General features: G+C 52.8%; 3 protein-coding genes across 4 annotated transcripts in view; 1 reads left to right on the forward strand and 2 right to left on the reverse strand.

Moving 5' to 3' along the window:
- The window catches only part of DCAF1 (DDB1 and CUL4 associated factor 1), a 49553-nt gene extending 47926 nt beyond the window's left edge, over positions 1–1627 (forward strand). The window contains exon 24 of one of the 2 annotated variants that reach the window (XM_063164483.1): positions 633–1627. In XM_063164483.1, the coding sequence (XP_063020553.1) occupies positions 633–691 (59 nt within the window). In that variant the 3' untranslated portion in view covers positions 692–1627. The remainder of the gene's footprint in view (positions 1–632) is intronic. The other variant, XM_063164488.1, reaches the window with a different exon arrangement.
- A 3884-nt stretch (positions 1628–5511) lies between these two features.
- Positions 5512–9572, reverse strand: RBM15B (RNA binding motif protein 15B). Its single transcript, XM_063164489.1, has one exon. It carries the CDS (start codon positions 9570–9572, stop codon positions 6825–6827), a length of 2748 nt encoding a protein of 915 aa, XP_063020559.1. The 3' UTR covers positions 5512–6824.
- A 397-nt stretch (positions 9573–9969) lies between these two features.
- MANF (mesencephalic astrocyte derived neurotrophic factor) lies at positions 9970–14665 on the reverse strand. Its single transcript, XM_063164490.1, has 4 exons — positions 14560–14665; positions 12183–12310; positions 11264–11405; positions 9970–10342 (listed from the first exon to the last, which is right to left on the reverse strand). The coding sequence occupies exons 1-4, from the start codon at positions 14645–14647 to the stop codon at positions 10158–10160; spliced, it is 543 nt and encodes a 180-aa protein (XP_063020560.1). The 5' UTR covers positions 14648–14665; the 3' UTR covers positions 9970–10157.
- Between the last annotated feature and the right edge of the window lie 4064 nt (positions 14666–18729).

Here is an 18729-nt window from a genome sequence, read left to right on the forward strand (position 1 = left end):
CTACCACTTCCCTCTTGCAGAGCCGAGGGAGGAGAGATCTTGTGTTTCAAGATAAAAAGCAAGTGTGTGTGTGTGTGACTGCTTCTGGTAAATCCCTTCATGTCTTCATTCTGTACCACAATGAAAAAAACCAGGAACAGTGCAATTTGCAGGTCACCTTTAGAAAGTGACCTGTAGTTAAATTCATTACAGAAACCTCTGAGTTACTAGAGGAAGGTTCTAGCTGGGAGTGTGTGGATTGCTTCCACCTTTGGAGTCCAGCTCACTCCATAAGGAATTACCTGGTGCACATCATACAGGGGCTGGGCTGGTGGAGCTGTCCAGCTTGAGGAACGACTGCCACATCTGTCCAGCCCCTGGTGTGAAGAGCTGTTGCCCTTTTTTGTGCACAGGAAGTTGTGCAGGCAGCTCTGCTGGTGTCCTCCCTACCTTGTTGGGGAAAAACCTGCCAGCTCATAGGAACTGCACTTGCTAAAGCTGCTCTGCTTGAGCCTCTGTTGTAAGCAGGGAAGGAAGGCTCTGGTGCAGATTTCCTGGCTGCATTTGAGCACTTTAGAGCACTGATGGTGCAGGGCAGGGGTGACCATCTCCCATGTCACAAACCCAGCATAACCCACGTGTCTCCTTTGCAGCCGACAGCTCCGATAACTCAGACCTGGAGGACGACATCATCCTGTCCCTGAACGAGTGAGCAGCGGCTGGGGCGGGGTGTGGGCAGGAGGAGATGCTCCCTCCCCACAGGAGAGACCAGAGACCAAATTGGAAAGCGACTGAGCACCCCAGCCCTGCTTTCCTGGAGAGCCTGAGGATCTCCTGCCGATCCGCTCTGTTGGTTTGAGTCGCTTCGAGGCTCGGGGCTAAGTCTCAATAAAGAGACCTGGGGCTAGGCCTCATTTCTCTCTGCCTTTTTTTTTTTTTTTTTATTTTTCATTTTAGGCTGAGATGACTCTTCAAGGAAACTTCTGAAGATATTTCACAATATATTTTCTTTGTATAAAGTTCTTTCCTAAAGAACAGAAATAGTTTTATAAAAAAAAAAAAAAAAAAAAAAGAAAAAAAGGCAAGTGTTCTAGTAAAGAGGGGAGACCTTTGTATTCCTGTAGTACCTTGTACCATGGGGTAGGTTTGGGGAGAAAAATTGTTTAAAATTAAAAGAAAATTTATGCAACTACTAAGTGAAATAAGAGGATCATGGTTTCTAATATCGTTGAGGAGTGAGAATATTTTTATTTTAAATATGATTTTATTTTTAAAAAAGAAGATCTACAGGTGTTATACCTGCTAATGCACCAGTGTGTTCCAGATGCTTTTGTCCTCCAGGGAAGAGCTCCTGGGGTGTTTGCCAATGTCAATTTGTGCTGTGGTACCAGCTATAGTGGGAGGCTGAAATCCTGGCTGGGCCTAGTCAGAGCCTGGTATTCCTGAAGACATGGGAATCTGGGATTGAAGTTTGAGCCCTTTTTCTCCCCTCTACCCTTTGTGGTTCAAGTTTTTTAATCTTTATTTTTTTCTTTGTGTTTTTTTTTTTTCTTTTTTTTTTTTTTCCTCTTGCCCTCTGTGTGGAAACTGCAAATTGAAGGCCTTTTTCTTTAATGTAAAGTGTATTTATTAAAAAATTAAATACAAATCCTGTCTGTGTCTATGGCTGTGAATTGTAGCCATGCAAACGCAGTGCTCCTTCTGCCTGCAGGGCTTGGCTGAGAGCAGTCAGGTGTAGCTGGAACCTCTCTGCAGTAAGGAAGGGCAAAGTAAACAAAAAGGGGATTTGGGAGTGCAGCATGGCCATAGCACAGCAGCTGTGGGTTCCAGTCTGATCCCTTGGGTGGCCTGACAGCCTGGCATTCTCAGTGGCATGCTCACCACACTGAGTGGGAGCTGGATGATGCCACTGGTGCTGGGCTGTTCTTGTGTGGGGAGGTGCTCTGGAGCATCCACTCTGCAGCTCAGGCAGGGAATTCCACATCTCCCAGGATGTGCCAGGAGCTGGGAGCAGCACCTGCTTCCTCCTGTGCTTTGGCATTGCCCAGGCTGCCCTGTGGCTGTCAGGGCACAGGGAAAATCAGGTTGGGGTGTGACAAGAGGCCCTGCCCTCAGAACAGGAGGCAGAAATGGCAGTGGAGTGTTTGAGTTCCCAGAGCAGCACCCACTGCCCAGCTTGGGCCTCTGCTCAGCTGCAGGGGCATGGGCTCACTGCTTGCCTGGCCAAGGCTATGGCTGTGCTGTTTATTCCCATCCACTCACCTTTTAACCCTCTCTCTGTTTTGGCCACTTGCAGAATAGGGTTTAAGGCAGAACAGGGAACTGGAGACTTCTCACTGCTTGACACTACAACCACTTTTCCACCAAGAACTGCTCATTTCAGCTAAGGCTCAAAGTCACTGCTTGAAGAGGAAGGATATCCTTTTGAACTGAAAGAAGGGATAGCTTTTTTCCCTCCAGCATTGCATCTACTTAATGCACTTACCCTGGGCTGCTTGTTAATAATTAAAAAGAAAGGTTCTGCTGCAACTTGTAATGGATAATTGTACCCTACACATTTGATAAAGATGAACAAGTGACTACTACAGCATTTAAGACCAGCAATTGGAGCAGCATTCTGATTAAATGAGGGGATTGAAAACTGGATCTGCCACCCAACAGCTGTGGAAGTAGCCTCTACCTTATCAGAAACCATCCCACCCAACTTCACCATAGAATATGTGCAGCTCAGGAGGAGGAAAAAATAAAGCATGTACTCAGCTACTACCCTCAGGGAGATGCAGTGCCAGATGTCCATCTCTTGTTCTGGCATTAAACCCCAGCTGTAATTGACTGCATCTGTTGCTGGTTTGGGCCTGGCTGTTTCAGAGGCATTTGCCAGTTTTGTGAGACAGAACCAAAACACCTGGGCTGGAGCTCCTGTGTGTGCATTTGACTTGGAGCTGAGATGCTGTGAGTATATGAGCCTCCCTGCTCTCCCATACCTGCCCCAGCTGCACTGAGCAGAGCCAAAGGAGTGGGTTTGGGCCTCACCCTGTGGGCCTGCAGGCCACCCCCCAAAACTGCTGAAGCAGCCCCCCCTGCCCCTGTCCTGGGCAGACCTGGCTCCTCTGAAGTTAAATACACACCTGGGGAAGCTGCCTGCACCCCATGCCACTGCCTGAGTTCTGGGGGTCTCACTGAGCAGTTCTGGGGAACAGGTGACTGCACCAGCCTGGGTGCAAAGTAGAGTTCAGAACTGGGGACTAGCAGGGATTATTTTGTTTTTGTCAGGCCTTCATAATTCTGCAGCTGCTTGGGATGGGGAGAATTCTCAGCATTTGGAAAATCACCTGCCACCCTGGCATCACGATTTAATCTATTTAAAAGCATGTTGCTTGGAAAGAATCCTATAATCTTCTGGAATACGCACAGCACGTGGCTGATGTGCCATACAGTATTTCTTCTATGCAGCAGTCACAGACCCTGGCTTAGGGGGTGGAAGGAGATTTAAATGTCCTGCCAGCTGGCTCAGACATACTCCTACCTCTGCAGCAGAGGGGAGCAGGGAGGTGCTGTTTCCTCCCACGGTGTGAGCAGACAGGCCCAGCACAGCCTGTGCCCCCCTGTCAGTGTGGTCCCCAGTGCACAGGACCCGAGTAGCTGCCTGGCCCAAGGGTGCCCTGCAGCACCCTTCCATGGAGCACAGCCTGGGGAATGCCCTGCCAGCACCGTGGCAGAGAGCAGCACATCCCTGCAGGGCTGGGCTTCAAAAACCTCCCCCAGGCCAAGGCTGGCAGAGCAGGGTACAAACCTCACCAAGTGGAGCTGAGGGAAATCACTGAGGCTCCTCAGCGCTGCTCAGAGCACCTCCAGGGCTCTCAGCCCTGTCTCAGTAAGAAGGACAGCCAGCAACTGCTGTTCAAGAGGCCTTGTAAGACAGAATGTTTGCTGAATGGGTGCCTAAAGATGGGGTACCTCAGGCTAAGCAGGAACACTCTCAGACCAGCCCATCCACCCCCTCACACCCTGTGCCCGCTTTGAGCTTCAGATCACCCCGAGGAGCCAGACACCATTACCCTGCCATGATCACCCTGCTGCCCCCCTGCACTGCGCTGAAAGGCTCCACCCTCCCAAACCCAAACCCAACCCCCAGCACTGCCTTACCCAGCCCCTTCCAGCATCACTGAGGGCCCAGGCCTCCCACCCCTGCACCTTCTCCCAGCACTGCTGCCCAGCCCAGTGCAGGGCCCAAGTCTTTGATGCTGCAAGATCCAGATGCTGAGTTACTTTGCTGTAACTGCCAACCCTTCTCCAGGCCTGTTTCTCTTGGAATCAGCCTGGATGCATCTGTGAAGGGAGGGGATGGTGGACACAGGTCCAGGATGGGGCCTTTGGCCTTGGCACAGGCTGTTAAAGCCGTGGTGTGGCTCCCTTGCCTGCTGGGGAGCAGGGAAGGCTCAGGTCATCGTGTCACATTGATGCTGCTGCTTCTCTCCCAGGTGTTTTTTCCATAGCTTTCCAACTTCTCATTTACAACTATTAATTTTGGTAGGAGAGAGATTGTTGGTCTCCCATGCTTAAAACCATCAGCCACCTCTCTGGGAAGAAAAATCCCATCATTCAAATCTCACCCAACCTTTGTCTTCTAAACAACCCTGCATTATTATTTACTTATTTCACAAGGAAAGTGGGAGATGGGGGATTTTGGGCTGTTCCTTGGCTTTGTCAGCAAACAGTTGCAGCTTTTATAATTTAGTGATTTTTTTTTCCTTCTCCTTCCTAACAGTCACTCACCATAGCACACACAAGGCCATGCCAAGAGCTGCACCTCCCTGCCACCATCAGCCAGGTGGGCACTTGTCCTGCCACCACCTCACTGCCTCCAGCTGCCTGGACACCTCCAAGGCAGGACACTCCCACAAAAGGCTCTAATCGCTCTAGGACTGGCCCCCAGGGGTATTTACCAGCCCTTGGTTTCAGATAACACCGAACCGTTACAATTGCTGACATTTGGCACCGTCTGCGTTAGGGCAGCACTGGGGACCCGGTCAGGAGGGCGGAGTCGGTGTCCCTGTAATCGTGTCGGTGTCCCTATAACCGTGTGAAACCGGGCCAGCCTGGCTGCTCGGGCACTGGAGCTGCTCCTCGCTCCCACAGCACATCCCCAGCTCCCTGCTGTCCCAGTGGAGCATTCAGCTCCCCTTTGATCCCTGCCTTCATGGAAGATGCATCAAGTGAAAGGCAACCCCTCCCTCCAGCCCAACAAACCAACCCACACTTGTTGATATTAATAATCCATCATCAGCTGATGATGTCCCTGCAGGGTTAAAAAGTGAAAAATAACATCATCATTAGGCTGAGTTACGCTCCCTGCTTAGTAGGTTGTGACACCAATCATACCTGAGAGGAGTTTTAGAAGGGTTTTTGGCAACCCTCAGCAAGTGAGCTGCTGGGTCACAGAGACTGGTGCGAGACAAATCTCCCAGGAATTTGTTCACTTGCTTACTAAGAGAACAACGACAAAAAAACCACCTGCAAATCTAAAGAAACTTTAAAACGTAGCATTTTTAATCCCACACAATTTTCTGTAAGTCTCCTAAAATCTACAGGCATCATTTTAAAAAATAAAAATATCCCCAAACAGAACAGTGTGGATTTTAACTCCAGCTTGGACTCGTTACCACGTCCTTATGCTGCTGAGCACTCAAAGGGTCTGGCTCCCAACCAACCACCTCATAAAGACAGCAAAGGTGATAGATCCATCCCTTTGAGAGCTCAGATTTTGATCTCCAGTGGTTCCTCTGTTACAGGTCACCTGTAGTAACAGAAGATATTCTCAGCCAGACAGACATGTTTCTGTGTGTTTTTGTAAGCCTGCAAACAAATTTAAACCTTAGGAAAAAAAATTAGCCATTTATCCTTCAATAAAGGATTCCAGGTAGTACAACATGATTGACTGCAAATGGGCACCTCCAGCTCACCAAACAACTTTGTGCCCCTAGCTTGTCCACATCTAATATGGGCCCCAGGGGGTTCCCCCTTAAATCACCTTTTTTTTCCTTCTGCTTGTTTTGCCTTTTGTAAAAATTGATAATGTGTCAAACCTTTGTTTTATTCAAGAACTTCTATGACTGAGACATATGCCAGGCGGTCTCAAACCTCACCAACTTGAATACAGCATCCATTCCTCAGCAGCAAACGTTTTACTAAGTATCAACTAATTTTTTGGTGTGAATGAAAAACACTTTTATTCTTGATCAGGATTTGCTTCCTTGGTTGCTGGCTTCCTGGGAAGCTTCTATTCTCAAATAGAGACTCAACAGCAAAGCATCCAGACTCAAATTTTTGAAATAAAAAGCAAACAGGACAAAAAAAAATAGAGAACCAACCTTTCAATCTTTGATACAGCACTAAGAACCTCCCTTCCCCTCCCACCTTGAAGGACACATAAAGATGAATGCGGTGCTCAAGGTTGGGATCTGAGAACTGAACTGGGCTGGGGCCTGGCCTGGCCTGGCTGCTCCTGCAGCACAGGGAGCTCACCCTTCCTTCCTGGCCACAAGAACTCGGATACCGCACAAGTTTAGAAATCCATCAGTGAACAAGGCTTTACTGACAACTTTTCATACAGTTAAAAAATAAAAATACAGAACAACAGCGGACAGTGTCACATATTAAAAACGAATAAAATGGGCTCTATTTAAAATTTTAATAGATATTATAGGTATTAAAATTAATTAGAAACTAAAAATCTTACCACTTTGGTCAAGGTGTTTTGAGCCTTAACCAAAATGATCAGCCTTAAAAACAACTGGGCTGTGTGACACACAAAGAAAACATGGAATTTGAAAAGACAGTGTGGGCTAGGCAGTGTCTTTGACTATAACTATCACCATATGTTCTTCTTCTAACTTCCCCAATGTCCTTAGTGCTGACTGGAGGTACTGCTGAGAGAACTCGCAAGGAGGGAACGCGTAAAGCATGCCTGTGCTGTCCCTGCCCTTTGCCCCTCCCACGGGCAGGCTGATAACCCCAGCAGCCTGCTTCTGTTTCAAGTAGGAGACCAGATTCCTGAGAAGCCGTCGCTGCAAGCCAGGCTCTACCACAGGGAAGGTCCCCTCGGCCCCTGCCCCTGCCGGGGCGGACTGGGTGGCCAGGAGCACGGCGTAGCCGTTGGGGCTGCCTTGTTTGATGCGCCGGGTGACTTCATCCAGCTTGGGCTGGTCCAGCCGAAGTCTCTGAGCGATTTTGAGCTGCGTCAACTTCCCGCCGGATGAATGGTCTTTGAGGAGTCCGTTGATGACACCCAGGTCTCCCTCCAGGATGTGCATAGAGGTGGGGAAGCAGCTGTTTTTTAGCACAAGAAGCCCATTCCAAGCAAGTTGCAGTGTCTGAGCATATTCTGATAAATTCTTTAGCTTTTTGGTCTCAGATTTTGGCTCCTCGTGAGTTTTGGATTCCGATTCACCAGTTCGATGATTGCGTTCGCTGTCCCTTTTTTTGGGCTGGGGAGCATCGGCCGGCTCGCGGTGGGGTTTCTCCTCGGCCGCGTGACGATTGTTCTGGAGGGAGTTGCTCTGCTCCTTCTCGGCTCCGGGGTCTGTAGTGTGATTCTCCTTGCGAGCCCTGTCAGGGCTGCGGTCTAGAGCTGGCCCACTGGCCTTTGTCCTGCTTCTGTCCTCGTAAGGCGAGTGAGTAGTCCTCCCGCGGTCACTGGAAAGACTCCGGCGTCTCCGCCTCTCTTCCCACGGTTTGGGCACGCTGCGGTCGCCGTCGCTGCCCCAGCGCTCCCCGCTCCGGCTGCGCACGGACCGGCTGTAGCTCTCCAGGTTGTTCCTGCGTTCGGCGTTTTTGGCAGGGCTGGCCCAGTCCGCCTCCACAAAGCTCCTGTCTCTGTCCGAGTACAGGAGGTGCGGAGGAGTCCTATCCCGCACCCTCAAGTCTTGCTCCAGGCTCCGGTGCCGGCTGTACCCGTCAGCCAGCAGCTCGTAGTGCACGGGCAGCGGCGCGGGCTGGTACTGCTGCGGGTATCTCGTCTCTTCTGCTTTGGCAAAATCCACTCGGAGCCTCCTCTCCGGTCCGCCCAGGGGAAAGCCCCTCATCTGCGCGCAGGCGGCCTGGGCAGCGTCCAGGCTCTCGTACTGGATGTAAGCGAAGCTGTCGCCCTTCACGTAGTCAATAGTCCTGATGCTGCCAAAGCGGTCGAACTCCCTGGCCAGGGCGGCCAGGGAAGTGCTGGGGCCAAGGCCCCCCACCCACAGCCGGGTGGTGGGGTTGGCTTTTCCGTAGCCGATTTTGATGGGGTTCCTGCCCACAACGCGGCCCGACATGGCCACCTTGGCCCGGTGAGCCATGTCCAAGTTCTGGAACTTGAGGAAAGCGTAGGCACCGCCCTGGCCGCGTGCGGGGCGCTTGATCACCACCTCCTCGATGATGCCGTACTTCTCAAAGGCGCGCCTCAGCTCCACCTCCGACACGTTGTGGTCCAGGTTGCCAATGAAGAGGTTGCGGGTGGCTCTCTGGTCATCCTCTGGCATCAGATCTTCCTCGGCCACGATGGGGTAACTGTACGGGCGGCCGCGCTCGTCGTACAGCCCGTAGTAATCCAGGGCCCGCTCCCGCTCCCGGGAGAGCCCAATAGCGGCCGCTTCCAGCGCGAAGGCGGCAGCGGCTGCGTGGCGGGGCCGCGGCTCCCGCAGCAAGGGGCTGGTGACCGGCGACAGCGAGCGCTGCTTGTATTGGTAGGCGCTGTGCAGGGGCGGCAGGTACCCCAGCGGCTCCGGGGAGGGCGCGGGGGGCGGCGTGCGGCTGCGCCGGCCCCCGCGCAGGTACACGGGCTCCACCTTGAGCGGCCGGTCGTAGAGGAGCAGCTGCCGGGCCCGGGCGTGCCGGCGGGCGTCGCGGGCGTCCCCGGGGTGTCGGAAGTTCACGTAGGCGACGCGGCCGAGCTCGGGCGTGTGGGAGAGCTTGACACTGATGTCCCCGGCGCCCCCGCCCGCGAAGCGCTGGAAGAGGCGGAACAGCCCGTCCTCCAGCAGCTGGTCGGGCAGGGCCGCGCTCAGCCCGCTCACCAGCAGCGTCTTGTACTCGCAGGAGCCGGGCGGCTCCCCGGCCAGCCCGGCCGAGCCCCCGAGCGGCGCCAGCAGCAGCGAGGGCGCGGCGCCCGGCGGCGGCCCGGCCAGCAGCAGCGACGGGGCTACCACGGCGCCCGGCAGCGCCTTGGCCTTGGGCACGCCGAGCGCCCGGGACGAGGAGGAGGAGGAGGACGAGGGGGCGGCCTGGCTGCCGCCGCGGGCGCCCGAGGCCGAGCCGCTCCCCGCCGGGCGGTGGTTCGAGTCGCCGCCGCCGCCGGCGCGTTCATCGCCGCGGTGGCTGCGGGAGCTGGAGCCGCCTCCGCCGCCGCTGCTGCTGGTGGTGGTGCCGCCGCCGCCTCCGCCGCCGCCGCCGGGCGTGGACTTGTCCCGGCTGCTGCGGGAGGCGCCCGAGCTGCGGTGCGGGCCGCGCCGGCTGCTGCTCTCGCGGTCGCGGTCGCGGGGCCGCTTGGCGGCGGCGGCCGCGCGTCCGCCCGCGGCCCCCGGCGGGCTCGAGTCGCGGTCGCTGCCGCGCTTCATCGCGCCGGGCCCGCGGCTCAGGAGGCGCCTCCGGCGGCCGCCGCCATCTTGGACAAAAGGGAGCGAAGGCGGCTCCGGCCGCCGCGCCGCGCGGGCCCTACGTCATCGCCCCGCGCGCGCCGCGCCGCAAGCCGGCGTCACGGGGCCGTGACGTCAGACGGCGCTTCCCGCCGCCCGCGCGCGACGGCCGGGCGGCCAATCAGGGCGGGCGGCGAAGCCCCGCCCCTCGGCGGGCTGAGGGGGCGCGCGCGGGGCCGCTCCGCGGATGGAGCGAGGGCGGGGGGGGGACGACGGGGAATGTCGGAATCCGGGGGGGGAACGGGGGATGTCGGAACCCGGCGGGTGCGGGGGGGCGCAGGGGGAGTGTCCCGCAATCACGTCACACGGCACGGCTCCGCCCGGTACACACCGGCGAACTTTAATGAAAGTCCCGTACAAAGCGCGGGGCCGGCGTCGCCCCTCAGAGCCTCGAGGTGGCCCCTGACAGTCCCCTCACAGGCCCGGTCTCGCCCCTCAGAGCCCCAGGATCCATCGCCCCGGTCTCGCCCCTCAGAGCCCCAGGATCCATCGCCACGGTCTCGGCCCTCAGAGGTCTGTCCGGGCGCCGGCCGCCCTCGGCGCGTACTTGGGCATCAGTTCGTGGATCCTGCGGATGAAGTCGTACTTCTCGACACAGCCCTTGCACACCTCGCCCCAGTCATCCAGGATCCGCCGCAGCTCCTTGACGCGCAGCTTGCGCAGGTCGACGGTGCTCAGGTCGATCTGTTTGTCTGTGGAGAGAGCAAAGCTGCACTCAGACATGCCAGGTGGGCGAGGAAGCCAAAACCCAACAGGGAGAGAGGTGCCAGGGGTGGAAGGAACGTCTAAGTTAGGTTTTGACAGCAGATAAGGCTCTTAATGCTAAAAATTATTAGAAGACAGAAGGCTTGGTTGCAGTTTCTGTGCAGGAGTTCCACAATAGCCCTGAAAGCCCCATTATTACATGAGCAGCAACACTTCTTTTCCACTGGATAAAAGAAATGTAGCAGAGTGATTTCAGGGGAAAGATAAGAAAGTGACAGCAACAAAAAGCTTTTTAGGAAGCAATATGACCTTAGTAGGAGAAATGAAAAGTACAAAGACCCCCAATCCAAGGGGCTGTCTCCAAGGGGTGTTAAGGGCAGCTATAAGGGAAAGCAGAATGAGGCATTTCTAAGCCATCTAGGAACATGAGGGTACAAGGAAGGTGATGAGAAATAAAGAGCTGAATGCTCTGAGAGGCATCAGAGGAGGTGAGAAAGCATCATTTATCACCCTGCTGCTGGGAACAGGAGCGCAGCTGGGACTGCAGAGCTCAGCCAAGGACCTGAGCCCTGCCACAGTGACACCCCTGCCTGCTGCCAGCACAGGCTGTGCCACACACCCTCCCAAACACGACAATCCAAACAGCAATGTGAGCACAGCAGTGCTGCTACACCTGGGAGTTAGTTATCCCAGGGCTGATCAGAGTCCCTGCAGAAGCCAAGAAGGGTTAGAAGTCTTACCTAAGCATCTACATAGAACTCTCTAGGATGTTCATGGAGAGCAACCCAGGTTGTGCAACCTAACTAGGCTACAGAACTCAGGACTGAGTGGTTTTAGGATGTTGCTTCACCCCCAGTCATCCACACCCCAGCAAATCATGGGCATTTCCTCTCGTGCAGGCAACTCACCGTATTTTAGTTCACAGATCTGACTGTCTTTCTTCTTTAGCTTCTCACAGATCTTTTCCACAGGGATGTGGTGACTCATGGGCTTTGATACCTCATTAATGATTTTGGTGGCAGCATCACTTGTGGCCCCAATGTAATAGCACTAGAGGAAAGAAAAGAGTGAAGTGGGGATGCATGGAAAAAAAGCTTCTAAAAGCAGAGTTTTCTGTCCCTGTCCTCATCTGGTTTTGCAGCTGAATGTTTACTGTTAGAGAACCTCCCAAAGGGACTGCCAGAGCTGGGCAAAAGGAGCCTAACTGAGCCCAGAATACTGAGCAGGTGTTTTCCATTGCAATGATTTTACAGCTGCTGAGGCTGGTCTTGTTCCTTAACTTTGTAAAAATTGAACAGGATTAGGAATAAAGTCTTCTTCAAAGAGTCTCTCTGAAGTGTTCCTCCTCTGCATGTCAGATGGTATCTCTGCAGTTCTCTGAGGTTAGTTCAGGCCTTCTCCTTGGGCCTCTTCATTCACAAATTGGCTCTGGTTTTAGTTAGGGCAATTTTGTTTTCCTTTGTTTAGTTTTCAGCTAAACAGCTGAAGAGTATAAATATTTTAACAGATTATATAGCACCCCAAATACCATTTAAGGGACAGGGAAGCCCTACAGCAAACAAAAGCTTTGTAATATCCACTGCTTCAGTAACAGTGAGATGCCAGCCAGTCCAATCACTGTTGACAGGGTGGTGGTTTTTTCCCTTTCTTTTTTTGGCAAAGAGATTGAGATAAAAAATTTTATCTTTTGGTAAAGAGATTTCATAAAAAATACAGGACCCACTGTGGCCACAGAGCCAGCAAAAACAGCCCTTGGGAAGCCACATCATACAAACTCAGTTTCCCCTCATTTGCAGAAGGGAAATATTAGTGACTCCCCCTACTTACCAGGCGATTCTCTTTGCCCTTGGCTTCTTTGCAGGATTTCAAGAGCTCCTTTTCAATACTGGAAGGTGTGAATTCAACGTCATTGTCCTTTAGACTCTGGTAGAACCTTCCCAGGAATGTGACACACACTGCAAGGGAAGATGGATGGAGTTATCAGCCAGAGCAGCAATCTCATGGCCGCTCTTAGAGAACACTTGTAGGGAAATGGAATCAGGGGTTTGGATAACAGTTTGGATAACTGGAAAACAGTGAAGTTTTCTGAACTTCACCCATGGTTCAGAAAGTCATTCAGAGCACACGAGAATCAACAACATGCCCTGGTGGTTTTGGAGGGTTTGTGACAATCTGAGAAATGAGATCCATGGCAGTGTCCAGGGGTCTCTGTACATTGTCCTGAGTGAGCACAGGGTCATATGATGGACACTCCCATGCAGAAATGTACATTTAAAGTTGTCTTGCTGCTTTGGGAAGCAACTTGTAAGAACCTGGGTGTGAAACCCAGTGCTGATTGAAAACCAGCTCTGCACATAATCCTCTGAGACTCAGTAACAGGGTATCACTGATTACCAGGCTGCTTCAGCTGAAATTACTTCCAAGAGAAAAAGAAATGTGATCCCATGCTATGTCCCCGTGGCACCTTTCTCCTTCTTTCATTTCCACAAGCTTCTGATGCAGTTTCAGATGGAAAGAGGGAAGACTCTTAGACACAAGGCAACTCCCACAAGTGCAGCTGCAGTTGAGAGGACAGATCCCAGTTCCTGCCTGTGGGAAGGGCTGCACAAACGGGTCATTGCTCCTTCCCTGGGCAGCAGTCTCTCCACACGTGCTCCAAGGTGCAGCAGCCCCGTGTGTGGCTGGGAAGGAGGGCAGACAGCCTGTGGGATGACTCAGGGACACCCTGAGTGTCAGATTTTGGTCATCCTGCTGCTCACAACTCATCTGTGGATATCAGCATCACCTGGACCAAGCACTCTTCAGTCCCCCCAATTCCTGCTCAGCACCTGGGGATTCTCACACCTTCCCATGCAAGATGAGTGCCAGGAACCATTCTGCCTCTAAGGAACAGGTATGAGTTATGGCTTTTGTGGGATTTGTTTACTCCAACAGGAAGGGACTGGAAAATATTATTGTCATTAGCAACTTGTGTTCAACTCAGAACACAATGCATGGCACAGTAATTGGGCATGACAGGAAATGGAGCATGGCCTTCACAGAACTGAGCAGAAATGTACTCTCATTATATGAGAACTAGAACTAATTATGAGATGGGCCATTTTGGAAAACATTTTTTGTATGGATACAGCACATTCTTATTTACCTCCCACCCATCTATCTCAGTTACAGACACACTGATGTCCACTGTAAGCTACTGGGAAGTGAAAATCTTGCAGGCAGTGACACTGACAGCCACCACAGTAGGACAGAAACTTTCCAGTCTAGTGCTGCGACAGCAGCTGGAAGTTTTGATTTACGGGGTTCCCTTCCCTCATTCTATCTTACTGCAGAGGAGGGATATTAGTATCCCAAACTCCCAGCCAGCTACTAGAGCCCCACCTCAAGTTCTTCTTGCTTCACTTGGGGAATCTGTTCAGCTCACTGCACAGGAGCAGCTTAATTTGCTGTGCAGCTCAACAGGTTCCACCCCTGAGGCGTTTGTATTTCCGTGCTACACAAAGGGCCCGACTTGATTCGGATCAGCTGCTCGCGGCTCCTGGCTGTGCGCACTGAGAGGACTCCGAGCACTCCGTAATTCTGGGATGACTAAGGGGGAGTCCCGGCTGAGTAACCTCACTCGCGTTCTCCCGCTGCCTGCCCTGCTCACCGTCACCCGGCAGGGACAGCGGCGGGGAGCGCTGCCCCGCCAGTGCCGAGCTGCGCCAGTGCTGATCTCCCGGCCTGGACACGCTCCGCTCTCCCGGAGTTGTCGCTCCTTTTCCCCCCTGGGGACTCTACACTACCGCTGACCCCGTGGAGCGGCAACTTCCCGACAGAGTGCAGCACCCTCGGAAGGGAGATCCCGTCCCCGGCGCGGGGCACGGCTGGAAGCCCCGCCCCGCCTGCCCCGCGGGCCGCCCGGCGAATCGCCCCGGCACCGGACAGCCTCGAGCACCGCCCCGGCACCGGTCGCTTGAGAGCGGCGCCCGGCCAGGCCCGTCCGCACTTGGCCAGACTTGGGAGACTTTTCCTGCCGCTGGAGGCAGCGCTCCCGCCGGCCCGGCCCAGCCCCGGCGGCCGAGCTGTCACACGGGGCTGTCGCAGCCCCGAGGCTGCTCCGCGTCCCGCCCCACAACCCGGCGGAGGGGCCAGACTGCGGGAGACGGCGGCGAGGAACGGCCTCCCCCCGCCGTGCCCGCGGGCCGGGCTCGGCCGCACTCACCCTCGCAGTCCCCGTCGCGCAGCGCTCGGCCACCGGCCGGCAGCAGGAGCAGGGCCAGCGCCGCGCAAAGCCCGTGGGCCGCCCGCATCCCGCCTCGCCCGGGAGCGCCCGCCGCACCGGCACCACCGGCACCACCACGCCACACCGGCTGCCCCCGCCGCCGCCCCATTGGCCCGCTCCCCGCCCGGCCGCCACGCTCTCCGCTCCCATTGGCCGCGCCGTCGCATCCACGGGAGAGTTGGCGGCCGCTGATTGGGGAGAGGCGGCGGAGCGGCGGCGCGGGTCCCCGCCCCCCTTCGCCGCCATCTTTGGTAAGGGAAGGGCGCTCGCGAGCGCTCCCTGACGGCGGCCGCGGGCGCCATCTTGGAAAAGGGCAGATCCTCACACCTGAGGGCGGGCGGGGCCGGCCCGGGCTCCGCCCTGCCCCTCCGTCCCTCTCCCGGCGGGGTGAAGCAGTATGAAGCAGCGCTAGGCAGCGTAAGGTGAGGCTGGGGCGTTGCTCCATGCCCGTGGGTAGGAGGTTCGTGGGATGGGTGTCCCGTGAGGGGTGGTAGCGGCAGGGACGGGGGCACAGCCCCTCACGGGCGGCTCTGGGTACTCCCTGTGAGTACAGGGACTGGATGCTTTGAGGAAGGACAGCGGAGAGGTCAAAATAGCAACCTGTGTGCACTTGTGTCTGGCTTCTTAGGTGGGTGTTTTTTGCAGAAAGAAATTTTGTTTGTTTAATTCCAATTTGATATCCTAGTCTCTGGGCCTATTGCCTTTTGTTCAGGCACACAGGGGGATTCTTGGGGTTGTCCTGTGCCAGGGCTAGGAGTTGGACTTTGGTGATTCTCGTGGGTCTTTTCCAACTCAGAATATTTTTATTCTGTTCCGAAAGTTTTCACAGTTAGTGCCGTTAACTACCTTCAACAATCCCCAGCACTATGAGTTTATAACTGAAATTCCCGTGGAGCTGGGAGAGGAGCACACACGTGCTGATAGCTCCTTCTGGGGCTTTATAAGTAACTCTGTATCGTGGGATATCATTCCAGTGAGGGAAGGGAGAGGCAAAGTCACACAGCCCTGTGCTACAGCAAGGGGGCTCCCATGGAGCTCTGTGGGCTCTCTTGCACAGGCAGGCTCTTGAGGCAGCCTGGTGGGGCAGTGCCTAATCAGAATTTTCTTGCAGGTCGCCAGGTGCAAGTGATAAGCTTGACGAGGGGAGGAGAAGCACCTGACTCAGGAAAGGTCACAACAGGTGAGCAGTTATTAGGACATTAATTACCAGTGAGAGTACATAATGTGTTCATTAGGAGACATGGTTTTGCACATTTCTAGATCTTTTTATCTCTCCAAATGTGGTTATTAAGATCAATATAAATATTATTAAGTCAGTCCATAACGATTTCCAGAATTGCTCAATATCAGTATGCTTTAGGAAGATTATTGGCATTTTTAAAATAATGCTCATTGCCCTTTAAAGTCACTTAGCTGTGAAGATAAGTGGTGGCTTGAAGTGCCCTTGTTGGTTATCAGGAGAGTGGCCAGAAGAACTGTGAGATGAAGTGGCTTTGTAATTAGGTGAGAATAGAACTTAAATTTGGAATTAGGAAACTTTAGGAAGGTCATAATAAGGACAGAGTTTACTTACCAAAAGAGTGCAGTTATGAAACATCTTCGAACTAGCAACTTTATACATTTTTGTAGAACACAAGACAAGTGATTTTATTTGGTTTTGGATTGGGAAATGAGCCTCTGTATTTCAATATGGGATCCTCAAAAGGGTCTGAGGAGAAAACAAGGACTCCTTTTGTCTTTTGGATTTTTTCCTTCTTTTTATTTATAGTTTGTTTCAGCAGCTAGAATAGATTCCTTGCATTTTACCTTGTGCTTGTTCTTAATCCACGGTGAGGTTTTTGGGGCTCTATTTGTTCCACACCCTCCAGCCCTGTCTCTCTGAAGCATTAGGGATTTGTCCTGGCTGAGACCTGGGTGATGGAGAGCTTGTGCTGCTCCTCACTGTTGTTTCTTCCTGGTATGCAATCTCACCCTGGTCTTTGTCAGTGTAAGGGCATGAGGGAATGGCTTCATCACTCTAGGGCCTGGTCCAAAGTCCCTCTCCTGCTCTCTTGGAACCCCTTTAGGCACTGGAAGGTGCCCTAAGGTCTGCCTGGGCAGGTCAGCCCATTGAGTGGGCAGGAGAGTGAATTTGGCTCAGTGGATCTGTGGGGATTGGAGTCCTTGGGAGGTGCAGGCAGACAGAGGCTGTTCTGGCAGCTGTGGGGCTGGGGCTGTGCTGGCTCTGCCTTCTGAGAGCACAAATCTCCTCCAGACATGGGGAGGGATGGAGGGGCTCAGCCTGGGGTGCTGGGCTACGAGGACAAAGTGAGAGTTCTGTCAGGGGGACAGGAAACAGTTTGGGATGAGTTAATGCAGTAATGCTGTGAATGAATGCTGGAAAGAAGATGAAGTGTAATAGATCTACTATTCCAAATTTGGGTTAATTTATGTGGGATTAAAAGAGAGAAGTGGTGTGTGAACCTTCTCTTAAGACACCTGAGCTCAGAGTTCTGCCTTGTGAACTGTGTTTGTGTCCATGGCTTGTTAAGAATCTTCCAGAAATGGGGGCATATTGATGACATTTATGCATAGGGTGTAGAAGGCTGCATCTTTCATCTGCCAGGTTAGAGTCATTGCTAGAGGTTTAATTTCTCCTCTTATCAGCTTTGTAATGAAATCCATACTGAGTTGGACAAGTCATATTTTGAAACTGTGCTGAAGTTTTCTTATTTAGATAGGAAGAGGTATTTGGACATGGGATTTAGATTTCAATCTGACTAGTGGCAGCTTAAATAAGGTATTGGACTTGCAGTGAAAAAATTGTTCTGTTGGTTTAGCAGAAACTAGAGTATTTTTAAAACTCTTGTTTAAAGCTGAGGGCTTCACACATCTTTTGTCGTGCCAAAACTAAGTTTTTATTACCTGTGCTTGGTTAATAAATAATTTTTGTCTAAATAAAAAATACTTACTTAACTAAGGTTTAATAAGCTGGCTTAGAAACAGTCTCAAAGGGTCTGATTGTAGACAGGGTGAAGGGTTGGGAACATAAGCCCCAGGAGGAGTGGCTGAGGGTACCAGGGTGTTCAGGCTGGAGCTCTTATCACTCTCTACAGCTGCCTGAAATGTTGTAGCCAGGTGTGGGTCAGCCTTTTCTCCCAGGGAACAATTGACAAAAGAAGAGGAAATGGCCTCAAGTTGTGTCAGGGAAGGTTCAGGTTGGACAGTAGGAAAAATTTCTTCACTGAAAGGATGGTTAAGCCCTGGAACAGGTTGCCCAGGGAAATGGTGGAGTCACCATCCCTGCAAGTGTTCAAAAACCAAGTGGCACTTCACAATATGGTTTAGAGGGCAGAGTGGTATTTGGTTGAAGGTTGGATTTGGTGATCTTGGAGGTCTTTTCCAACAGGAATGATTCTATGATTCTATTTTGTGACTGATACAGACTTCAGAGCCTGTTACAGTTTCTCTTCTCAGTATTTGTATGTGGTGTGTGCAAAGGGTGCCTTGGCAGCCCATGTACATCCTGGGGCCACCTGAAGAGTCAGACTTGCTGCTAAATGTCTTTTGAGACAGGTTTCATAAGTTTTTTTGTTGGTTTGTCGAGACATTTAATGAGTTATTTTGCCTCCTGTACAATGACTTTGCTTCTTAGTGGTAATGGAAGAAAATTAGAGCTTAGGAGCCTCAATTCCCAAATCCTGTGTTCATACATGTCTGAACATTCTTTCACATCTAGTCTGTTAAAATGATCAGTATTTAAATACTATTGCAATAAAAGAGTAGCCATCTTTTGGGCAGTGGGACAGTGGTGGTTTGACCCCAGCTGATAAGGAAGTGGCACCCAGCCACTCCACAGCTGTCCTAGGGGACAGCTTTGTCTCTGAAATATTGTCCCAAAACTGTACCTGGGGCTGCTGCAAGTGCCATGTCCATCTACCTGACCACACCAGGAGGGGGCTGTACCTGCTGCTGCTTCAAGGGGTTGATATTAAATAACACTTAAACATGGAAGCTGTTCCCTCACTACACACAAAGTCCTTTGGGTTGGCCCCCATTTTGCCCATTCACACAAAGGTGGGACGTGAGGGCTCTTGTCTCTTGTGAAGGTTTGGAGCAGCCTGAGGACAG

Source organism: Melospiza melodia, chromosome 10 (assembly GCF_035770615.1).
Source record: "Melospiza melodia melodia isolate bMelMel2 chromosome 10, bMelMel2.pri, whole genome shotgun sequence".
NCBI classification, from domain to species: domain Eukaryota; kingdom Metazoa; phylum Chordata; class Aves; order Passeriformes; family Passerellidae; genus Melospiza; species Melospiza melodia.

Bases quoted from the DNA above. Each gene is read 5' to 3' on its own strand.
- RBM15B (XM_063164489.1), bottom strand. From the start codon at position 9,572: ATGAAGCGCGGCAGCGACCGCGACTCGAGCCCGCCGGGGGCCGCGGGC.
- MANF (XM_063164490.1), bottom strand. From the start codon at position 14,647: ATGCGGGCGGCCCACGGGCTTTGCGCGGCGCTGGCCCTGCTCCTGCTG. The intron at 12,311-14,559 runs GTGAGTGCGGCC...CTTCCCTTGCAG, and splicing joins GCGCGACGGGGACTGCGAGG to TGTGTGTCACATTCCTGGGA. The intron at 10,343-11,263 runs GTGAGTTGCCTG...CTCTCTCCACAG, and splicing joins GATCTGTGAACTAAAATACG to ACAAACAGATCGACCTGAGC.